At 37.4% G+C, this 22,607-nt stretch overlaps 1 protein-coding gene across 11 annotated transcripts in view; it reads left to right on the top strand.

Moving 5' to 3' along the window:
* The first annotated feature begins 4,856 nt into the window (after nucleotides 1-4,856).
* Pogz (pogo transposable element derived with ZNF domain) overlaps nucleotides 4,857-22,607 on the top strand; it is a 35,772-nt gene continuing 18,021 nt past the window's right edge. The window contains exons 1-7 of one of the 11 annotated variants that reach the window (XM_048814848.1): nucleotides 4,857-5,069; nucleotides 6,083-6,238; nucleotides 15,246-15,421; nucleotides 16,501-16,609; nucleotides 17,949-18,239; nucleotides 18,346-18,537; nucleotides 21,699-21,805. In XM_048814848.1, the coding sequence (XP_048670805.1) occupies nucleotides 4,946-5,069; nucleotides 6,083-6,238; nucleotides 15,246-15,421; nucleotides 16,501-16,609; nucleotides 17,949-18,239; nucleotides 18,346-18,537; nucleotides 21,699-21,805 (1,155 nt within the window). In that variant the 5' untranslated portion in view covers nucleotides 4,857-4,945. Of the gene's footprint in view, nucleotides 5,070-6,082; nucleotides 6,239-15,245; nucleotides 15,422-16,500; nucleotides 16,610-17,948; nucleotides 18,240-18,318; nucleotides 18,538-21,698; nucleotides 21,806-22,607 lie in introns of all 11 variants that reach the window. The other 10 variants (XM_048814851.1, XM_048814849.1, XM_015502922.2 and 7 more) reach the window with 10 other exon arrangements.

Raw genomic sequence — 22,607 nt, forward strand, 5'->3', positions numbered from 1 at the left:
CTTTTCATTGTTTCATTATATATTAAAAAATACATTGTCCTTAATATTTTTTCATCGGTACTGGGGATTGAACCCAGGCTTAATGCATGCTAGGCAAGCAGTCTACCTCAAAGCTGCATTCCTTAGTCTTTTTATTTTATTTGCTTATTTGTTTTGGTACCGGGGGTTGAACTTGGGGTCTCTATCCCTAGTACTTTTTATTTTTAAAGTTGAGACAGGATTTACTAAGTTGCTGTGGGTCTTGCTAAATTGCTGAACCTGGCCTTGAACTTGTATTCCTCCTGAATTGCTGGGATTACAGGCATACTATGCCTCCTTGCCTGACTTTTATTTTGAGACTGGAAGATAGAATCTCACTAAATTGCCCAGGCTAGCCTCAGACTTTGCATCCTCCTGCCTCAGCCTCTGAAATTGCTAGGGTTACAGGTATACATACCACACCAGACAAAATTTATTGATTGCACATAAATTATGCCAAAAGGGAAAATGATCTAAATATTAGGAAGAAGGAAAGGAAATACACACAGTTAGATTAGCGTAAGTGTTGAAGCAATAATTATTTAATTAGTGTAGGTTACACATAAAACTGAAGCCAGGTGCTATGGCACATGCTTGTGATCCAGTGACTTGTAGGCTGAGGTAGGAGGATCACAAGTTCAGGGCCAGCCTTAGCAATGCAACTTAGTGGGACTTTGTCTCAAAATAATAAAAAAGGGCTGGGGTATAGCTGAGTGGTAGAGCCCCCTGGTTCAGTCCTTAGTACTGGAAGTGGGGGGACGGGGTTTAGGAGAAATATTATTTTTTTAAGTTTCTAAGGCATGTTATTTGTGGATATGGAATTTTTCCACACATAATATAGGAGCAAAATTGATGACACTGACTTAACAGTTGGGTGTTACTGTGGAGGTAGTTTATATTTAAAATGACTAGAAAGGCCTTTAGCATCTAGATTCTGGTCTTAGAATATCATTCCCCTCAAATATCAGTCCTTAAATAAATGGCTGATTCTAGTCTGGGGCAGGAAATGTATGAGATGAGTGTGTAACATCTATTCACTAGCAAGGATTTTATCAGTTACTGGTGTTGTGGGTGAAAGGGCTCAGGAGCCAAGGGAAGATGTTCTCAATGGCCAAAATGAACATTTTGAGGACCAGTAAAGGTAACTGCATGGATCAAAACATTAAATGTTTAAATTGTGATATTGTAATAGTAGTTTGTGAATGAGCTTATTGGTTACTTTGGATGCTGCTGAATCAACTCATTTTGAAAAATGGTAAAGGGAAACTTCACCACTTTAAGGGTAAAGGGAAATAATCAAGAAGAATAGAGAATCAAAACTTTTCCTGTATGAACTATAACACTTGAGAACCAAATAGTAGGTATGGGTTTTTATTTTATTTATTTATTTATTTTAATGGAAGTGTTCTACTTGTAAATATAGAAGGAATGATAGATTTAAAACTGATTGGATCTGGGCTGGGGGTGTGGCTCAAGCGGTATCGCGCTCACCTGGCATGCGTAAGGCCCGGGTTCGATCCTCAGCACCACATACAAACAAAGATGTTGTGTCCGCCGAAAACTAAAGAATAAATATTAAAAAAAAAAAAAAACTGATTGGATCTACAAATTCCATTCATATATGAGTTTGTCGGGATGAACCCAACTACTGTGTATAATTATAACGTTCTAATATTAATTTTTTTTTTAAAAAAGATTGTATGTAGACATTGAATATGTCTCCTAAAGGAATAAAGCATCACCCCAATGAGTAGTCTTGGAGGAAAATAAAAGTTAGACTTGCATCATGACTCTAGATCCAGCTATCAATTTTCAGGGCATACAGAGAACAGAGGTGCTTGTTAAATACCACTTGTATGTGATCAACAGTATCCAGACTTTTGGAAACTACAGGAGGTGACCTGGTTCTTTAACAAATAAATTGCAAGGAAAAAGAAAAAAGATGAAGGAAGATGACCTATAGCTTGAAATTTAAGAAACTTAACTTAAGATAAGCAAATATGTGGATGTTATTTGGATTCTAATTCAAACAAACTTAAAAGTATGCTATTTGAGAGCATTTGAAATTTGAATGTAGACTAGATGTTTGACATTAGGCATACAATGGTACTGATTTTTTTTAAAAATTTAAAAAATTTTTCGTTGTCAATGGATCTTTTATTTACTTATATGTGGTGCTGAGGATTGGACCCAGGGCACATGCCAGGCAAGTGCTCTACAACTGAGCCACAACTCCAGCCCATTTTTAATTTTATTATTTTTATTTATTTACTTGAGGTACTGGGGATTGAACCCTATGGGCTTTGTACCACTAAGCTACATCCCAGCCCTTTATGTTTACTATTTTATTTTGAGACAAGGTATCACAAAATTGCCCAGCATTTGGATCACTGAGGCTATCCTAGAATTTGGAGATCCTTCTGCCTCACCCTCCTGAGTAGCTGCTTATAATAGGCAGGGGCCATTGCACATAACTTGAATTTCTTTTTTTCAAGTTTCTAAGACATGTTATTTGTCTTTTATAGCTACATACCGAAATACTTATGAATATATTTGAAACTTGCTTCAAAATGATTGGAGGGAAGTAGAGATGTAGATTAATTCAAGGTTAATTTTGAGTTGATAAGATACCCAGCTTCCAAAATTGACCACTTTTGTATTTAATAAAAATTTAGATATCATTAAAAGTAGCTGAGGGCCTTGGGACCTGTAGCTCAGTGTGGTAGAGACCTTAGTTTGCCAAGTGAAAGGCCTTGGGTTAAATTTAAAGAGGAAGAGGAGGAGGAGGCAGAAAGGGCCATTGGTCTTAATTTGGAGATTCATTCTTGTATGATAAGAATTTGCCCTTCACCAGTTACAGTGTGAGTCTCAAATTTACTGCCCTTATCCAAGCCCCCCATCCCGACTCCCCGCCCCAGCACTGGGAATTGAACCCATGAGTGCTCTACCATTGAGCTACACTCCCCCATCTTTTTTTTTTTTTTTTTTTTTTCAGGCAAGGTTTCTAAATTGCCCAGGTTACTCTGGAACTTGGGATCTTCCTGCCTCAAACTCCTGAGTTGCAGGCACATACCACTATGCCCTGCCCAGATTTTCTTCTTGATGTAGCAGTGTGTTCAGTGTACGCTGATCTTTAGTTTCTTAAATCCACTTTTATCTTATTTATTTGTGTATGTGTGTGTGTGTATGTATGATCAAACTCAGTGATGCTCTACCACCAAACTACATCCCCAGCCCCTTTTTATTTTTTATTTTGAGATAGGATCTTGCTAAATTGCAGATGCGGGCCTCAAACTTGCTTTCTTCCTGCCTCAGCCTCCCCAGTATTCAGTAGCTGGAATTGTAGGCATGTTTACCATTCCGGGCTGTCTGGCAATTGAGAAGAAGATATAAGAATATCCTTAAATTGAGTAAAAATTCCTTTACACACCCTCCTCCTTCACACCCTCCTCCCCACTCTCCTCTTTCCCACCCTCTTCCTTCTTCTCTGCTTCCTCCTCCTGTTCTTCTAGTATGATAAGTATCCAAGTGTCTTTATAGCAAAATAATAGAGTGGTGGTGGGGAATTCAGTTTTGTTTTTTTCCTTATGAAAAATTAAAGATTTGGTGTAGAAAGAGGTTAACCAGGGGCTGGGGTTGTGGCTCAGTGGTAGAGCATTTGCCTGGCAATGTGTGAGGCCCTGGGTTTGATTCTCAGCACCACATAAAAATAAACAAATAAAGTTAAAAAAAAGAGAGATTGTAGACCAGTTAAAAGCAAATTCAACACTTCACCAATTAAAACTGTTTCCCAAACTGCACCTGGTAGTAACTAACTCAGTGGGGCATTGCAGAATATTTTAAATTTTCAAGAGAAACAATGCCATCTGTTGGGCATTGCCCAAACTACTGCTATCAGGTTGTATGAACCTAATGACTTAATAAACATGGTGGTTCAGTTTTGTTTTTGGCTAGTGGATGTGGTGAAAAAACTACTGAGACACTAAGGGCGCCAAGAGCCTCTGCAGTAAAGGCTTTGTTTGAACATTGAGCAATAATACTGTTCCTATTCTAAGACAGACTGAGCCTTAGTCAGCTAATATTGGCAAGCAAAAGAACAGAAGCTTTTTATTTCCAGTGCAGAATTGTAGGCTTAATTTTTAAAAGAGGCATGTAGCATAGAAGGTGTTTTCAAGTTAAAGGTACGTTCAAGTTATGATGGAGCCCCTTCTAGAATTTCCTAGACTAGAATTAGAAGGTAGTAGTAGTATTGGGACTAGAGTATGACAAGTAAGGCTCTCATCTTAGGTATAAAATTTATAGGAGCACCAAAAAGGCTGAGTAGTCACCATATGGCATTTTAACAACCCCAGTGGCAACTGAACCCAGGGACTCAAGCATACTAGGCAAGTACTCTACCATCAAGCTAAGCTACAATCCCCAGTCCCCCTCTTTTTTTGTTTAAAAATTTATTTTAATTTATTTATTGTGGTGCTGGGGGTCAAACTTAGGGCCTCACACTTGGTAGGCAAGTTCTGTGCTACTGAGCAACACCATTAGCCCTTGTTTTAAATTTTATTTGGAGAGAAGGCCTCAAACTTGCAATCCTCCTATCTTAGCCTACAGAGTAGCTGAGATTACAAGTGTGCGCCACTATGCCCTGCTCATAACACATCATTTTTAAAAGATACATATTAATGCACAATAATGATAAGCAAAATACTGATTATTTTTAATTTTTAAAAAATATTTTGTGATTGCCGGGGTTGAACCCAGGGTCTCACACATATTAGGTAAGCACTTTGCCAGTGAGCTGCATCCCCAGCCCTAAAATACTGATTTTTAAATAAACTGTGTATTTGCATGACTCAGCTCTGATTCCATATTTTGTGTATAACTATTTCTCCAATTCTTAGGTCAATGTCTTATTTAAACTCTTTCTTATAGCATGGCGGACACCGACTTGTTTATGGAATGTGAGGAGGAGGAGTTGGAGCCATGGCAGAAAATCAGTGACGTCATTGAGGACTCTGTAGTTGAGGATTATAATTCAGTGGATAAAACTACTACAGGTAACAAAAGCTCTTTTGATCTTAAATTGTTTAAATTAATTAAGTTGGTGTTTTGGCTAAGAAATTGTAAGGTGGAGAAGGATTTTTAAGAATTTGGGGATGCCTCATTGTGGCATTGATGCTACCTTCTTTTCCATGCTCTAGCCTGTGTCCTGTGTGTACTTGAGCTTCCTCATCGATAAACTAGAAAAAACTATATTTAATTCATTAAAAACATGGAGAGGCTGCTTACCCAGTGTTTATCAATATCCCTCTTACTAAATGATGAATGAATAGAATGTCAAGTGCTGGTGTGTGTCTGAGCTCATTTATGTATCCAGTCAAATATAGGTTCCCATAGGCTTGGGGTTTTTTGTTTTGTTTTTTGTTTGTTTTGTTTAATTTTACTTGAACTTGGTTTCCTTTGTGAGCTGAGCAGAAATTGCTTTGTGTCTGCCTTCGTGGACAGTTTACAAATTTTAGGTTTGTTAGCTTCTCTTTCATACATGTGATATTGCAGGGTCCAATTCTAGATTACCCTGAATTCTAGAAAGTGGGTGACAGTACTCCCCCATCTCCCCCCACCTCCCAAAAAAGTGTACCGGTTGCTATTTTTTATCTTCCTTGCCTTGTGTCCTGAAGTTGGCATTGGTTTAGGCTGAAACAGGACACTACAGGGTCTTGTAGTTGGCTTAATACAAATGGATATGAATACCAGTAGTAGTGCTGATAAGCCTGTGAGTCTTAGAGGTTTGCTAGTGCTATGTAAGCAGAACATTAACATCTGGGTTCAGTGGGGTCGGTTATCTCATTTAATTAATGAGAACATGTGAGACGAAGAAGGGATTGTGTCTAAATGAATGGACTATGGGATAATTTAGAGGAAAAATGAGATGAATGTTGGATTTATGAATGAAACAGGAAACTTTTTGATTGTAGAGACCCATGGCGAGATGGAAAGGGAAGATTAGAGCAGTATCCTTTAGTGTCCTCTGTCCCTGTCTCCAAGTGACTATGCCTCCCCTTCCCCACAGTTTCTGTGAGCCAGCAGCCTGTCTCGGCTCCAGTGCCCATCGCTGCCCATGCTTCTGTTGCTGGGCACCTCTCTACATCCACCGTTAGTAGCAGCGGGGCACAGAACAGCGACAGTACAAAGAAGACTCTTGTCACACTAATTGCCAACAACAATGGTAAGTGGGATTATGGGGAAATTCTTCCTGGGCTAGAGGGGTAAGAGGACAGAAAGGTCTTAGGGACAGCTATACCTGTTAGATAACGATGTGTGGCTCTGTTAGTTGGAGAAGGACTGATACGGAAGTGATTCTGTAGGTGGTGCTGTTCCTTCTAAGTTGGTGTTGAATTGATACTGGTGTTTCAAGTCAGAAGCCAGCAGATTGTTGCTGCTGATAATTTCTAGGAGAAAAAATATAAACCCAACATTCCTATTATAGAGAACTGGGGCTGTTCCTTGGTTGATTTTGCTTCTATTTTTAAATTAGAAGAGTCCTATTCCTTTATTAAGGATTTTCTCAGGGCAGCGTTGTTGTGTATTCTGTCTGGCAGCTTTATTTGGCTTTTGGTATGGAAGATAGGTTAGGATTGTTGTCCACCTGAAAGAAATGGCAAAAACGAGTAGTATTTTTAATGTTTTTATTGATTAGAGGGGCTGTATAGTATTGGTTTCTTTTTCCTTGCTGAGAAGTGTTTTATGTTTTTTGAAGATGAATTATTTTCCAGTTATATTTCAGGATTCTTAATAAAAATAATCATTTTCATGGAAACATAGCGTTCCTGTAGTGGACTTTAATTATTTTATCTTCTTCGGAAATGAAAAACTTTCTTACCACAAGAATAGTATGTGCATCATAGAAGAACTAAGGGAAAAAAAAAACAAAAGGAAGAAAAAAGTTGTTTAATTCCACCACCTGGAGATGATAATTTGTAATTCTTCCTCTGTACATACATGTAATTTTATATGCTACATGTAGTGATGAGCTTTTTACAAAAAAATAGGATCATACAAGATTCTACATTACTCTTTGCTTGCTTTTTTCCCTTTACTGTGTAGTGAATATCTTCTCACTTTAATTATAACATTTTTGGTGACTGTTTCCCATTACTTGATGATTATTAACAATAGGTTGTAAATGGGTATATTGCAGTTTAAAGAACTCTAATGAACATATCTATCTTACATCCTTAATATGAGAATACATTGCTAAAAATCATACTGTTGGATCGGAGGTCATCCCATCCCAGCTTTTTTTAATTTGTTTTGGTTTGGTTTGGGGGCAGGTACAGGGGATTGAACTCAGGGGCATTCGACCACTGAGCTACATCCCCAGCCCTATTTGGTATTTCATTTAGAGACAGGGTCTCACTGAGTTGCTTAGCTGCCTCACTGTTGCCGAGGTGGGCTTAGAACCCGAGATCCTTCTGCTTCAGCCTCGTGAGCCTCTGGGATTTTAGGCATGCACCACGGCACTCAGCAGCTTTTTTAATGATTTGATCAACATTGTTTCTAAATTGGCCTTCTAGAGATATTATATCTAGAATAAAGTTTAAATTTCTTTTAGAGGAGTGTATAGTACAATTGTTTTTGATATGACCATTTATGGATATACTCCTATTTTTTTTCTTACATTTAATAGCATTCCAGTTTTCATGATTACAACAGTGATATAGTAAACATTCTCAGGTGTGTTAGTTAATTTTACCTTCATGTGACCAAAATACCAGACAAGACCGCCTTAAAAGAAGAAAAGTGTTAGAAGTTCAGTCCATGATCAGCCAACTCCATTGGGCCTTAGGTGAAACACATCATCATGAAAGGATGTGGCAAAAGAAAGCTACTCAGTTTTGGCAGATGGGAAGAGGGCAGATGACAGCAGATGAACCCTTCCAGGGCATGCCCCAGTGACCCACCTCCACCAGCCATATCTCCCTGTCTATAGTTACCACCCAGTTAGTGCTTTCAAACTAGTGGACCGATTTAGGTTATAGCTCTCATGATCTGATCATTTAATCTTTGATGATTCCTGCATTAACAGCTTTTGGGAGACACCTCATATCCAAACCATAATATCACGTTACAGGTATTTGCCCACTGTGTAAGCATATCTGCAGGTATAAAGTCTTAGGGGGTTGGGTTGGGGTTGTGGCTCAGAGGTAGAGTGCTTGCCTACCATGCATGAGGCACTGGGTTCAATCCTCAGCACCACATAAAAATAAAATATTGTGTCCACCTATAACTAACTAAACAATAAATACTGAAAAAAAAAGTCTTAGGAGTAAGATGGTTGGATTAGACATTTAAATTTGGTAGATATTGTCAAGTTGCCCTCATAGGTTGCTCTAAATAAGTGCCGACCAGTAGCTCTTTCCCCATATTGAAACCACTAGTATTTAGAAATGTTAACCTATATTCATGATAAAAAGAAAAAAAATGGAGCTAGACTGTTAACCAGGAGTGTTTTCTCCCAGAAAATTTTTGTACATATATAAGCATAAATTAAGTTATCCAGTTTGTCCAGCATTTCTGGGGGCATATAATACAATTCTGTAACTTTTTTCATCAGATCTCAAAGTGCTAGCAAGTATAAGGATAAGATTTCAGAGTAAACGAAGAAATATTTCCTCTTACAAACCCTATTTCCCTTTTAAGCCTTCAGTTTAAGTGTACTGGTCCATTATTTATGTATTATAATAGTAACATAACAAGGGAGAATAACTTAGGCAATTCAGTATTGTTTTACTTTTAGTGTGCTAGAATTTTTTTTTTTTGAAATGGGCCACAGAGGTACATTCCCGGCTCTTTTTTTTTTTTTTTTTTTAAAGAGAGAGAATTTTTTTTTTAAGAGAGAGAATTTTTTAATATTTATTTTTCGGGGACACAACATCTTTATTTTTATGTGGTGCTGAGGGTCGAACCCAGCGCCCCTTGCATGCCAGGCGAGCAAGTTACCGCTTGAGCCACATCCCCAGCCCATTCCCGGCTATTTTTATGTATTATTTTGAGATAGGATCTTGCTAAATTGCTGAGAATCTCACTGAATTGCTAAGGTTCGCCTTGAATTTGAGATTTTCCTGCCTCTGAGGAGTTGCTGGTAATACAGGTGCGTGCCGCTATGCCTGGCCTCATGTATTCAATATTTTAGAAAGTTAGAAAGTTGTCTTTTCTTTTTCCCTAGGCTCCACCCTCCATTTAAATTAGTTTTAAAACCAGTTGGGCTCCTGATTCCTATTAGTGCTACCTCCAATAATTATTAGAAAGACTATTCCTTTGTACATTTGGTTTTTGTCATTTCGTGTTTCTCTTATTTTCCTTGCTCCCTCTCTACATAAAAGTATTTCCTTGTCTCTTAAGATTGTATTTATTCTTTAGTGGTTATATTAAAATACTAATTTCTTGACCTCCAGATCTGTGCAAGAAAGGTAAAGGATTCCATACTATGGGCTTAGACCTTATATTTTGTGACAGTATAATGAAGTTTAGGACCTGAGTCTTTTTTTTTTTTTTTTTGATACCAGGGGAGCTTAACCACTGAGCCATATCATATCTCAGTCCTTTCTTTTTTCTTTTCTTTTTTTTTTTTTTTTGAGACTGGATACTGCTAATTTGCTTACAGCCTCACTAAGTTGCTGGGGCTGGCTTTGGAGGACATTTAACCAAACCATAGTAAAGTGGATCAAAAAGGTTAACAAGTGCTGAAACTGAAGTACAAAACTCTCTGAAAAAAATTAAGACATAGATCTTTATGACCATGGATTAGGCAAAATATGACACTAAAAGCAGAAGTAACCAAAGGGGGGGAAAATAGATACATGGACTTTATGGAAATGAAGACCTTTTAAAAGATACAGTGAAGAAAATAAAGATAACCCTCAAAATGAGAGAAAAAATTGCAAATCATATCAATAAGGGACGTGTATCTATTATATATATATATATGACTGCTAAAAAGACAAATAATGCAGTTTAAAAATGGTTAAAGGGGGCTGGGTTGTGGCTCAGTAGTAGAGAATTCGCCTATTGTATGTGAGGAACTGGGTTCAATCCTCAGCACCACATTAAAAAAAATAAATAATAAAGGTATTGTGGCCATCTATAAAAAATTTTTTAAATAGACAAAGGACATTGAATTGGCATTTCTCCAAAAAAAAAAAAAATATGCAAGTGTCCAGTAACCACTTTGAAAGAAGATGATAAATATCATGTCATTGAGGAAATGCAAATAAAAACACAATGGCGTACCACTTCATACCCACTAGGATAGCTGTAATTAAAAATATATATACCTATTATGTACAGTAACATGTTATAAAGAATGTGGAGAGATTGGAACTATCCTAAATTGCTGGTGAGAATGTACAATATAGTGTGGTTGCTTTGGAAAGCAGTTGGCAGTTTCTCAAAAAGTTGATCGTAGCCAGTCTTGGTGGCACATGCCTGTATTCCCAGCTACTCAGGAGGCTGAGGCAGGAAAATCCCAAGTTCAAGACTAGCATGGGCAACTTGGTGAAATCCTACTTCAAAATAAAAAATAAAATGGGCTGGGGATGTGGTTCAGTGGTAAAGTGCCCTTGAATTCAATTCCCAGTAACTAAAAAGAAAAGAAAAGTTAAAACATATAGTTATCATATGAGTCAACATTTCTAGCTGTCTCCAAGAGAGTAGAACACATGTTCACACACACACAAAAAAAACTCCGTGCACAAATGTTCATAACAATGTTGTTTATAGTATTGTAGCCCAAACTGAAAACAATTTGAGTGTCCATTAACTGACAAATGGATAAACAAAATGTGGTATATCCATACAATGGATAAAAAGAAATTAAATGCTGAGGAATCTTAGAAAATTATGCTTTAGTGAAGGGAACCAGGCACAAAAGATCACATATTATATGATTTTGCTTATTAAATGTTCAGAATAGGCAAATCCAAAGAGACAGAGAAGAGATAAGGGGTTCTCAGGGGCTAGGAGAGAAGAGAAAGAGGGGTAAATGCTAATAGATATGGAGTTTCTTTTGTTGTGAAAAAAATGTTCTGAAATTTAACTAGTTGTGATGATTGCACAACCTGTGTATATACCAAAGTCCACTGAATTGCTGTCTATATGTGGTACTAGGGTTGAGCCCAGGACCTCACAAATGCTAGGCAAGTGCTTTCCCACTGAACTGCATCCCCAGCCCTTTTAAAAAGTTTTAATTTACTTATCATTTAAATTTATTATTTTTTAAATTTTTTATTTTTTGGTACCAGGGATTGAACCCAGGGACGCTTAACCACTGAGCCACATCCCCAGCCCTTTTCGTATTTTATTTAGAGACAGAATCTCACTGAGTTGGTTAGGGCCCTGCTAAGTTGCTAAGGCTGTCTTTGAACTCGCAATCCTCCTGCCTCAGCCTCCTGAGCTGCTGGGATTACAGGCGCGTGCAGCTAAAATTTTTACTTTTAGTCAGTGTTTTGCTGAATTGCCCAGGCTGCCCTCCACCTTGGGATTCTCCTGCTTTAGCCTCCTGAGTAACTGGGATTACATGCATGCGCCGTGGTGCCAGCCCAGAATTGTACACTTTAAATGAGTGTTCACTATATCTCAGGCTGGGGATTTGGGACAGCTGTGTGTGTGTGTGAGTGAGTGTGAGTGAGGTTGTGTGTGTGTGTGTGTTTTGTTAAGATTCAGGAGTATAGTTTTTAAACATTATTTCTATTTTTGTTGTTGTTGTTGTTCTTCAAAATCTACTACTCATCATTTAGAAGTTATCCTGTAATCCTGATTGAGCATTTGTTTGCCTAGGAAAGAAACATGAATTGAAATAAACTATTGCTTAATTCTAAGCTGTGAGTGATATAAATTGAATGTTATTCTTACTGTATAACTTAATTTTTAGCTCTTATTGAATTTAAGCCTCTTTTTCTGGGCTTAAGGGTATGTAAGTAAATGTAAAGAATGAAATTAAACAATTTAACAGTAACCCACAACCCACGGACCAACTTAATGGGCTGGGGTTGTGGCTCAGTGGTAGAGCACTTGCCTAGCATGTGTGAGGCACTGGGTTGGATTTTCAGCACCACATATGAATAAATGAATTAAATAAAGGTCCATCAACAACTAAAAATATGTATTTAAAATTTTTTTTAAAAGATTGAAATTTTTAAAAATTAAGACCTTAAAAAAAAAAAAAAAGGAACTTAGAAGAAAAAAAAAAATAAGACCTTAATATTTGTAATACTGCATGTATTATGAAAGAAGCTGCTGAGTCTCCTTCCATATTTAGACAGTTCACGGCCATGGCACCTAGTTCATATGAGTGCAGACTTAGAGAAGTGGTTGGGTAATTATTTTAAAGGCTTTTCAAACCTTAGAAATTTTGATTGCCACTTTAATCCTCCAGAAGCAGAATTTTGTAAGACAATTGAATTATCAGAATTTCTTTGAGGAAAGGCTTAAGATTGTAGAAATCATTTGAAAAGCTTCTAAAATAAGAGTAAAAATGTTTCTAAAATAAGTGTACTTTAATTTACCCAGTGTGACCTAACATGACCTAACATGCCAGCTCTTGCTTTCCATTGAATTGTTGGACCTAATATGTGTTTAGAACCTCATATTTTTGTTTACACCAACTGTACTTTTTGAAAAGTATATATTGCTTCTTAGCCTTTTGGCTAAGATCTAGTATATAGTTTAAAAAACCACCAAAATTCAAACATGACATTGATGCAGGAAGGGAATATATGCAGAAAATGCTGGGTTAACATTTCTTTATAATGGTAGGATATGTACAGATTTTGTGGGAACCTGCCTTGTGTTTAGAGACTTGCTAATGCTGGTTGATTCACACAAATGTAAAAATACTGCATCATTCCCTTCCTGTATCTAGTTGGGATGGTGACAATGATTACCTTAAATGAATATTTAGACTAATGGTAAATATACAGAGATAATTTATTTTCTTTTGCCCTGGTAGTTAAAATAATTAGTATAAAATACTTTTTTTTTTTTGGTCTAGTTGATTACCCACTAATTTAGTGGTATAGAAAGAGCTGGAGGGGATGGGCTGGGGTTGTGGCTCAGCCGTATGGTGCTTGCCTAGCGCGTGTGAGGCCCTGGGTTTGATCCTCAGCACCACATAAAAGTAAATAAATAAAACAAAGGTGTTGTGTCCAGCTACAATTAAAAAATAAATATTAAAAAAAATGGAGGGGAACCCAGAAGATTAAAATAGACTTAAGAGATGTCCATCAGTTTTACTTTGTGAACCTTTTGGCAATCTGATTCAAACACGATTCTTTTAAATACTACAATTGTAAATATGAATTCTGAGGATTTATACTAAAGAATTTATTTTTAGGACTGATAATGGTAGTATGATTCTTTCACTTTTTCCTTATCTCATAGAGATATATATTGAAATATTTGCAGGTGATATGATCTGGACTTGTTTGAAAATAATGAGGGAATTGGTAAGTGTAGGAGTTATAGATGAAATAAGATTGCCATAAATTGATAATCATTGAAGGTAAGTGATAGGACATTATAATGAACCTCCATGTACCTGTTTTTATATATGTTTGAACTTTTCTATAGTAAAACATTTAAAATGAAAAAACATACAATTAATAAATTGTCAGTAAAGTTAGCCTAGGTAGATCTTGTTGGAATTTTTTGTTTTGTCTGTCAACTCCTATAGTCACTAGTCTACTGTCCCTATAGTCCACTGAAGAACTCTAAACTTCTGAGAAAATGGGGACAAGCCACTGTTGGCCCATTAATTGTCACCTGTATACCTACTCTTCGGTGGTCTAGCCCTGTAGCTAACTTTAGTGACTCTATCAAGTGGAAGATAAATTTCAGAGAGGCCAATCCCATTTTGATAATTTTGGGATAAAAAGTTGAGGCAATATTTTTGCTTGAATCTTTGACTTAGGAATATTAGCTTCCTGAAACTTTCTGTATTGTTTTAAATATTCCTTTGTAAATCAGGAAACAGTATCAATGATTTTTTATACAAATAGAGAACTTAAACATATTTATAAAATTGCTTTTCTCATAAATAAAAAGAATTGAAGACATTTCAGTAATAATTAGCTCAGTTTGTTAATATTTACTCATGAATGAATCATTGTCTTTTGAAATTAGATCATTTCAGTTGGTGTAGTTTAGTTTTTCACTTGGCCTTCTGTTGATCAGTTCTGATGACATACAGAAAAAGAAAGTAGGCAGCACATCAGTTTCTGTCTTTCCCATACCTCATGGAAGACAATGGTTGTTGCCCAGCAGTGTGAGGCTCTAGACTTAGCTTCCAATACGGCCAAAATAAACAGACAAAAAAAGACAGTGATTGTTTAGAGACTTTGGAATTTCTCAGATTTGACTCAGTAGCAAGGGTTGTCATTCCTTAGATGTTTGTCTACTTACTGAATTAATGTTCACATTCTCTTTTAAAAAGTTTAAGGGGATTAGCTAATAGCAAATTACTTTCTTTTTTTTTTTTTTACTATATTTTTTTAGTTGTTGATGGACCTTTATTTTATTCATTTATTTATATGTGGTGCTGAGAATTGAACCCAGTGCCTCACACATGCTAGGTAAGTGCTCTACCACTGAGCCACAACCCCAGCCACAAATTGCATTCTTATAAAATGGGTTTTACCCAGTAAAAGTATGAAAAAAGACATGAATTCTTTTGTTCTGCTGATTTGTTGTAGGGAGATTGTGTGGTCAATATAATAGTCACATACAAGACTTAATGTATCCTTTATCCCTATTTAAGACATGGGTGAGATGTTAGTGAACCACCCAACCTACTTGTTTTTCTGTTAGTTGTAGATTTGGGTGAAGCTTAAGTTTTTGGTGAGACCTGAGGTCAGTGGCAGTCAGATACTTTTATGTCTGAGACACCATTTCTTACCTAATACTTCAATGTTTGTTTAAAAATGTTTCTGGGAGGCCTGGGGTTGTGGGTCAGTGGTACTGTGCTTGCCTCGCACGTGTGAGGCACTGGGTTCAATCCTCAGCACCACATTAAAATAAATTAATAAATATTTAAAAAAAAGTTTCTAGGGCTGGGGATATGGCTCAATGGTAAAGTGCTTGCCTGGCATGCATGAGGCCGGTTCAAATACCCAAGCACCAAAAAAAAAAAAAAGTTGCTGATATTCTTTTTTCTTCTTCTTCTTCCTTTTACCCTTTAGCTGGCAATCCTTTGGTCCAGCAAGGTGGACAGCCACTCATTCTCACCCAGAATCCAGCACCAGGTCTGGGCACAATGGTTACCCAACCAGTATTGAGGCCTGTCCAGGTCATGCAGAATGCCAACCATGTGACTAGTTCCCCTGTGGCCTCACAACCAATATTCATCACTACCCAGGTGAGTAGGACTCTGAATTCTGTGATTGGTAGACAAGGAGAGAAAGACTGTGTGAACCTTTGGGAGTCTAATTTAAGGTCTGACATCATTAGTAATGGCCACTAAGTCTTTTGTGCTGGATTTCTCACTAAGTTTTTTGAGCTGGATTTCTCATTTACTATTTCTTAATTTGATGCTCACTTTTGTGGAAAGACCAGCATAGCATTGTGGCTGGGTGATTTCTTCATATCCCTGAAGGGGTCTATTAATTGATGTGATTAAGGTCTAGGAAGAAATTAGTGGGAAAGCTCTAAGATAAGGCACTTTATCATTTGGCTCTCAAGGCTCCTTACCCTTTGCTTAGGCTATTTTTCTTCATGTGGGTAAGTTAATTGACTTTTGGAGATTTATAAATGAAATTGGTGAGCTTTGAAAGAAAAGGAAAACAGCTTATTTTTTTATTTATAATGTGGTGATTTGAATTTGAAAGCCTATGTTGAATTTGGAATATGAAGACAAATGCTTCTCTTTGCTTGTGGCTTCCGAGTAACAAAATTTTCTTTGATAAATTTGTCAGAGGGGCTGGGATTGTGACTCAGCGTGTGAGGCACTGTGTTCAATCCTCAGTACCACATAAAAATAAATAAAACAAAGTTTTTGTTTTTGTTTTTTAAAGAATGCTTAAAAAAATTTGTCAGAGGCTTGTGGCCTTTAAAGTGGACTTAAGGGACAATTTTGTAGGATTGTTTACATGTTGAATTACTCCAGTGAATATTGTTAAGTGTTTGTCTTTTTTTTTTTTTTTTAACTTCTATGCAAATTTTAGCAGTTTAGGGGCTAGTTGGTAGATACAGTTTTTTCCTGTTAAATCAGGAAACAGGTTTTCATTTTGCCTCATGTGCCAATTTTTATTATCCAGTTTTGTTATTTTGTCACTAAAAAATTTGCCAAAATTTTCTAAATTTTTCCATCTCAGTCATTTAAAAGTTCTAACTTGAGAGAGAACCATTAGGTAAGAGTGTAGGAAGATACAGATCATACTACAGTCAATGTTAGTGTTAGATCTGCCTGTTAAAAGATCATTTTGCTTTTTAATGCAGGGATTTCCTGTAAGGAATGTTCGGCCTGTACAAAATGCAATGAATCAGGTTGGAATTGTGTTGAACGTGCAGCAAGGTCAAACAGTTAGACCAATTACATTAGTCCCAGGTAAGGAAGAATGTCTATCCATTTGAAATAAACCAGCATCTAGAAGATCTGTTTTTATCATTTACAAATACTCTAGGTATACTCAAAGAAAATGTTAAAGTACAAAAGTCTTAATGATTTAAGCCCAATTTTTAAAAAAAATGTTTTTAACCTTTGCCAGGGTGGTGTCCTAATTTTCTACTGTTTTTCACCACCCTTCATGAGGTAGTAAAACTGGGTTTATTTAGTAACTATTTGTTTATTTTGTTAACTACTATTTTGGTCAACTAATAAGTTTGTTATCCTGAAGGAACGTTATTAATGCAAACTCCCAAATTCTGTACTCCAAGTACTTCTGCTCACTTATATGAATGAGACTATAAACTTATTTCACTTTAATTTTGTAGCATCAATTTTAGACATAAATTAAGCAAATGATATATCTTTCAAGGATATTTACCAATGACTAGATAATATTTTTTAAAGAATCTTGGGGAGAGGGGTGTGTAGCTTAGTGGTACAGTACATGCTTAGCATACCTGAGACTCTAGGTTCTATTCCCAGCACACACACACACACACATACACACACACACACACTCACTCACTCTGTCTCTCTCTCTCTCTCTCTCACACACACACACACACACACAGAGAAATATATTTTCCTCCAACTCCCCACATTTCTTGTTAAGTTTAGGCCAAAAAAGAGTATCTTAATGTTTGATTGTAAGGGTATCCCCTGTAGCTTATCTTCCTAATGTGTTTTGGGGTTTTTTTGTTTTGTTTTGTTTTGTTTTTGTTCTCAAAGCCCACTGGGATTTTTTGGCCATAAATGTGACCAGTTTGCCCCATCATATTCTGGTATTTCGTTTTTCAGTGGAATTATCTATCGTGCCTGGAGCTATTCTCCTTTGGGACATCCTAGTAGAATGGCATAGTCTCTTTTCTATTTGAGGTTATAAAAAAGAATAGAAGACCCCTTTCGTAATCTGAGGAAGAAGAATCTCTTTCTCCAGGATCAAGCCTATCTTTAACCTTTAAACACTCAAGCTGGCTCTCTTCTAATACCAAAGTCAAGTTACTTATAGTATTCTTGGTATAAAAAAGTAGTATGGTAAGGTGTTTTATGAGGAGGAGTTAATGAGAATCTTAGGTTACTTACAATGATTTTTTTTCCATCAGCTTGGATACCTATTGATTTCTTAGATTTTAGAATCTGTATACCTCTGATGGTCATTGAACAGTTTGGGGAAATTATCTTTTCCCATTCTAGCATTTCTGGTAAAGAAAAGAGAATGTTTTATAGGTGAGCCCATTGATGAAGGTTTGGTACTTTTTTTGTGTGTCTCTCTTAAAAGCCCCAGGTACCCAGTTTGTTAAGCCGACAGTTGGAGTCCCACAAGTATTCTCTCAGATGACCCCAGTGAGACCAGGCTCCACAATGCCTGTGAGGCCCACCACCAACACCTTCACCACCGTCATCCCAGCTACTCTCACCATTCGAAGCACCGTCCCACAGTCCCAGTCGCAGCAGACCAAGTCCACTCCCAGCACTTCCACTACTCCCACTGCCACGCAGCCAACCTCATTGGGGCAACTAGCTGTTCAGCCTCCAGGCCAGTCCAACCAGACCTCGAATCCCAAGCTAGGTGAGCCTTGAGAAAAGGATATGGCAGACCAGGATGGGTGGTGGGCAGAGAACAGATGATTATCACTTGGTCAACGTAGCTCCTTCCTTCCCCTCTCCACCTGCAGTGAGCATTGCCAGCTTTGTCACTGTGAAACGACCTGGGGTTACAGGTGAAAATAGCAATGAAGTAGCCAAATTGGTGAATACCCTCAACACCATCCCTTCCCTAGGCCAGAGTCCTGGGCCATTGGTGGTATCCAACAATAGTTCTGCCCATGGTGCTCAAAGAACCAGCGGACCGGATACTTCAATGAAAGGTACAATAACTTTGAGAGACCTTGAGCAGCCAGTCATTCAAAAACATCAATAAAATATTTCTTTTATCTGAATTCTATATTCTGAAATGGAGAAATAAACTATAGTTGCTATAATTTGTTCTTATAAAAACTTTAAAGAATTCTGCAACCTGTACACTCAGAAAAACGAGAAATTATATTCCATCTGATTCAAATGTACGATATGTCAAGATCATTGTACTGTCATGTGTAACTAATTAAAAAAAAACTTTAAAGGGAGAGCTACTTATGAATGGTGCAACTAAATCAGCTACAAGGGATTGTGTGTAATTGTTCTTTGGGGATTGGTTGGAGACGGGTGAAATAATCAAAGATGGCTTCAGGGAGAAGATGGAGTTTTGAGCAAGATTTTTTGAATTTGTTAGAGAGGTTTTAAAATAGGAAGGATATGAGTGTTGTGAGGGTTTCAGTGGATTAGAGCAGGAGTGTAAAATATTTTAGCTTTGTGCAATATGGTATCTGTAGTAACCACTGAGTTGAGCTATTGTGCAGAACCAGCCACAGATAACATAAATGAATTAGCATGGCTGTGCTCTACAGTCTAAAGTTTGGATTGTCATGTGGCAAAAAGATTAATTCTTTTGCTTTTATTTTAGCCATTAAAAATGTAAAAATCCTATTTTATAAGTGGTGTTGAGAAAACTGGAATTGCACTCTTACTTTATACCAAATATAAAAATAAATTCTAAGTGATTCAAAGACTTAAACATACAAGCTAAAACTATAAAATTCTTAGAAGAAAATGTAATTGGACTGGTGTGGTGGCGCATGCCTATAATCCCAGAAGATTGGGAGACTGACGCAAGAGGATCACTAGTTCAAAGCCAGCCTCAGCAATAGGGAGGCACTAAGCAACTCAGGGAGACCCTGTCTCTAAATAAAATACAAAGTAACTGGAAGTTGGGTACGGTGGCCCTCACAAATTTGAGACCAGGCAGCAACTTGGCCTCTAAACAACTTAGCTGTCTCAAGATAAAAAGGGGCTAGGGAGGTAGTAGTAAAGTGCTCTTGGATTCTGTACCCAGTACACGCCCCCCCCCCCAAAAAAAAATAAACAGTTGGAAAGCTTCACAATTTGGACTTAGATGACAATTTCTGTTTCTTGGGCATGACACCAAAAGTACAGTCAGGAAAACAAAAAACTAGATAAATTGAATTATATCAAAATTTAAAACTTTGTGTATCAAAGAACACAGTGAAAAAGCAACCTTCAGAATGGGAGAAAATATTTGCAAATTATATATTTGTAAAGAGGTTATAGTCCAGCAGGGTGCAGTGGTGCATACTTGTAATCCCAGTGGCTCAGGAGGGTGAGGCAGGAGGATCACAAGTTGAAAGCCAGCCTTAGCAACTTAGAGAGGCTCAGTCTCAAAATAAAGAATAAAAAGGGCTGGGGATATAACTCAGGTGCTTGAGTTTTTCTGTTGGATTTAATCCCTGGTACCAAAAAAAAAAAAAAGAGGTTACTATCTAGAATACGAACAGAATTCCTATAACTCAACAACAAGAAAACAATCCAATTAAAAAAAAAATGGGAAAGGACTTGAACAAATATTTCCCCAGAGAAAATAATAAAGTGGCCAGCAAACACATGAAGAGGTACTCAGCATCACCAATCTTTAGGGAAATACAAATCAAAACCACAGTCAGCCAGACGCATGGTTCACACCTGTGTGTAATACAGTTACTTGGGTGGCTGAGGCAGGGGAATCCTAAGTTTGAGGCCAGCCTTAACTTAGTGAGACCTTGTCTCAAAATAAAAAACAAAAAGTGCTGGGGATGTGGCTTAGTAATTAATTGTCCCTGAGTTCAAAACCCAGTGAGTGGGGGAGACAGACACAAAAGCCATCATGAGATACCATCTCATACCCATTATGGTAGTGACTATCAGAAATCAGAAAGTAGGGTGTAGCTCAGTGGCAAAGGGCTTTCCCTGAACGTGTGAGGCTTTATTTCAATTCACCAGCAATTAAAAAGTATATATATTGATTGATGAGAATGTGGAAAAGGTAGAATTCTTGTGCACTATTGGCAGGAATGTAAAATTATGCAGCCAGCATGAGAAACAGTGTGTAGTGGCTTGTCAAAAAGTTACGAAGCCTTGTGTGGTGACACCTGCCTATAATCTCAGCAAGGTGGGAGGCTGAGGCAGAAGGATTATAAGTCCTATACAAGCCTTAGCAACTCAGCAAGACCCTATCTCAAAATAAAAAAAAAATAAACGCTGGGTATATAGCTTGGTGGTAGAGTGCCACTGGGTTCAGTCCCCAGTCCCCAAATAAATAAATAAATAAAGGATCAGCATCTGCTTTGGGAATTCCATTTATGGGTACATAAAAGAACTGGAAGCAGGAACTAGAAGAGATACTTATACCCATGTTCATAGCAGTGTTATTCATAATATTGGGTAAAAACAACCCAGAAATCCATCAAGCGATGAATGGATGAACAACATGTGCATATATGTATAATGATGTATATTATCAGGCTTAAAAAGGAAGTTCTGGGGGCTGGGGTTGTGGCTCAGCGGTAGAGCGCTCACCTAGCCCGTGTTCAGCCCTGGGTTCGATCCCCAGCACCACATAAAAATAAATAAAATAAAGGTATTGTCTCCAAAAAGGAAGTTCTGACCCATGGATACAACACGGATAAACCTTGAGGACACTATACTAAGTGAAATAAGCCATTCACAGAAGGACAAATACTGTATGATTCCATTTACTGAGGTGCCTAGAGTAGTCAGATTCATGAAGACAAAGTGGTTGTTGGTCAGTGATTTTTAATGGGTATGGAATGTAGTGCAAGTTGAAAAGAGTTCTGGAGATTGTATAACAACTGAAATGTATACTTGAAAATGGTTAAGATGGTGAATATTGTTATATTTTACCACATTTTAAAAAGAAAAAAATTACCTAACTTCCCCCCAATATAAAAAATATTCTTAGCTCATAAGCCAAATAGAAACTGTCAGTTGGGCTGGTTTAGCTCCTGGCCTAGAGTTAGAAGAACAGTGCAATGAATGTACCTCTTCTTGCTCATTCATCCTTGGATATGCCCCCTCAGGTCGTGTTTAGTCTTCCCACTATCAGTGTATTGACCTTATCAATCCTTCTCACTTCCAGTGACCTCTTCCATCCCAGTGTTTGACCTCCAGGATGGTGGACGGAAAATATGCCCGCGGTGTAATGCTCAATTCCGTGTTACTGAAGCTTTGAGAGGTCACATGTGTGTAAGTGATACCTCCTGTGATAAGGATCCAGCCTAAGTGGCTTACTCCTGTATACCTCTAATTTGGGGAGACTGTGAAGCAGGGGCTTTTTATCTATCTATTTATTTATTTATATTTTTTTAAAGAGAGAGAATTTCCCAATATTTATTTTTTAGTTTTCGGTGGACACAACATCTATTTTTTTTTTTTTTTTTTAATGTGGTGCTGAGGATCGAACCCAGCGCCCCACGCATGCCCGGCGAGTGTGCTACCAGCTGAGCCACATCCCCAGCTGGCTTTGTGTTTTTAAAAAGTTATTCTGTCTTTTGGTCCACTATAGAAGAGCTGTGTACTTTGGGATGTAATACATTTAAAGACCTTCAAATAGATCAGAACATATGTGACCTTACTTCTTTAGTGTGATAGATTTCAAAACTGCAGAGACGAAACTGCAGGTTTAGGTGAAGATCTCAAATCCTCTTGACCTCAGTTCATTTTCTAGTAAATGACATTGAGTGAACCAGGAGCTGTGTGTTACTTGGTTTCCATTTTCTGACCTTTTCATTTTTTGATATTAGTCCAGTTGAAAGGTTGGAACTTCATCTGCCAGGGAGCCCAGAGCCAAATGATAGTAGTAAGTAGTTATGGGATCTAAGAAGGCAGAGAGAGAAGTATAAGGCATGATGCTCAGGGGCTATATGACTGGACATAACGCTAGAAGAAGAGTGAAATCTGGAAACATTGTAGCAAACTGAAGGATGAAAGCTGAGTAATAATCCCTTACTATTAAGCTAGGCATGTAACTGTAGTGGGGAGGCTGAGG

The sequence above is a fragment of the Marmota marmota genome, unplaced genomic scaffold (assembly GCF_001458135.2).
Source record: "Marmota marmota marmota unplaced genomic scaffold, marMar, whole genome shotgun sequence".
Taxonomy (NCBI): Eukaryota; Metazoa; Chordata; class Mammalia; order Rodentia; family Sciuridae; genus Marmota; species Marmota marmota.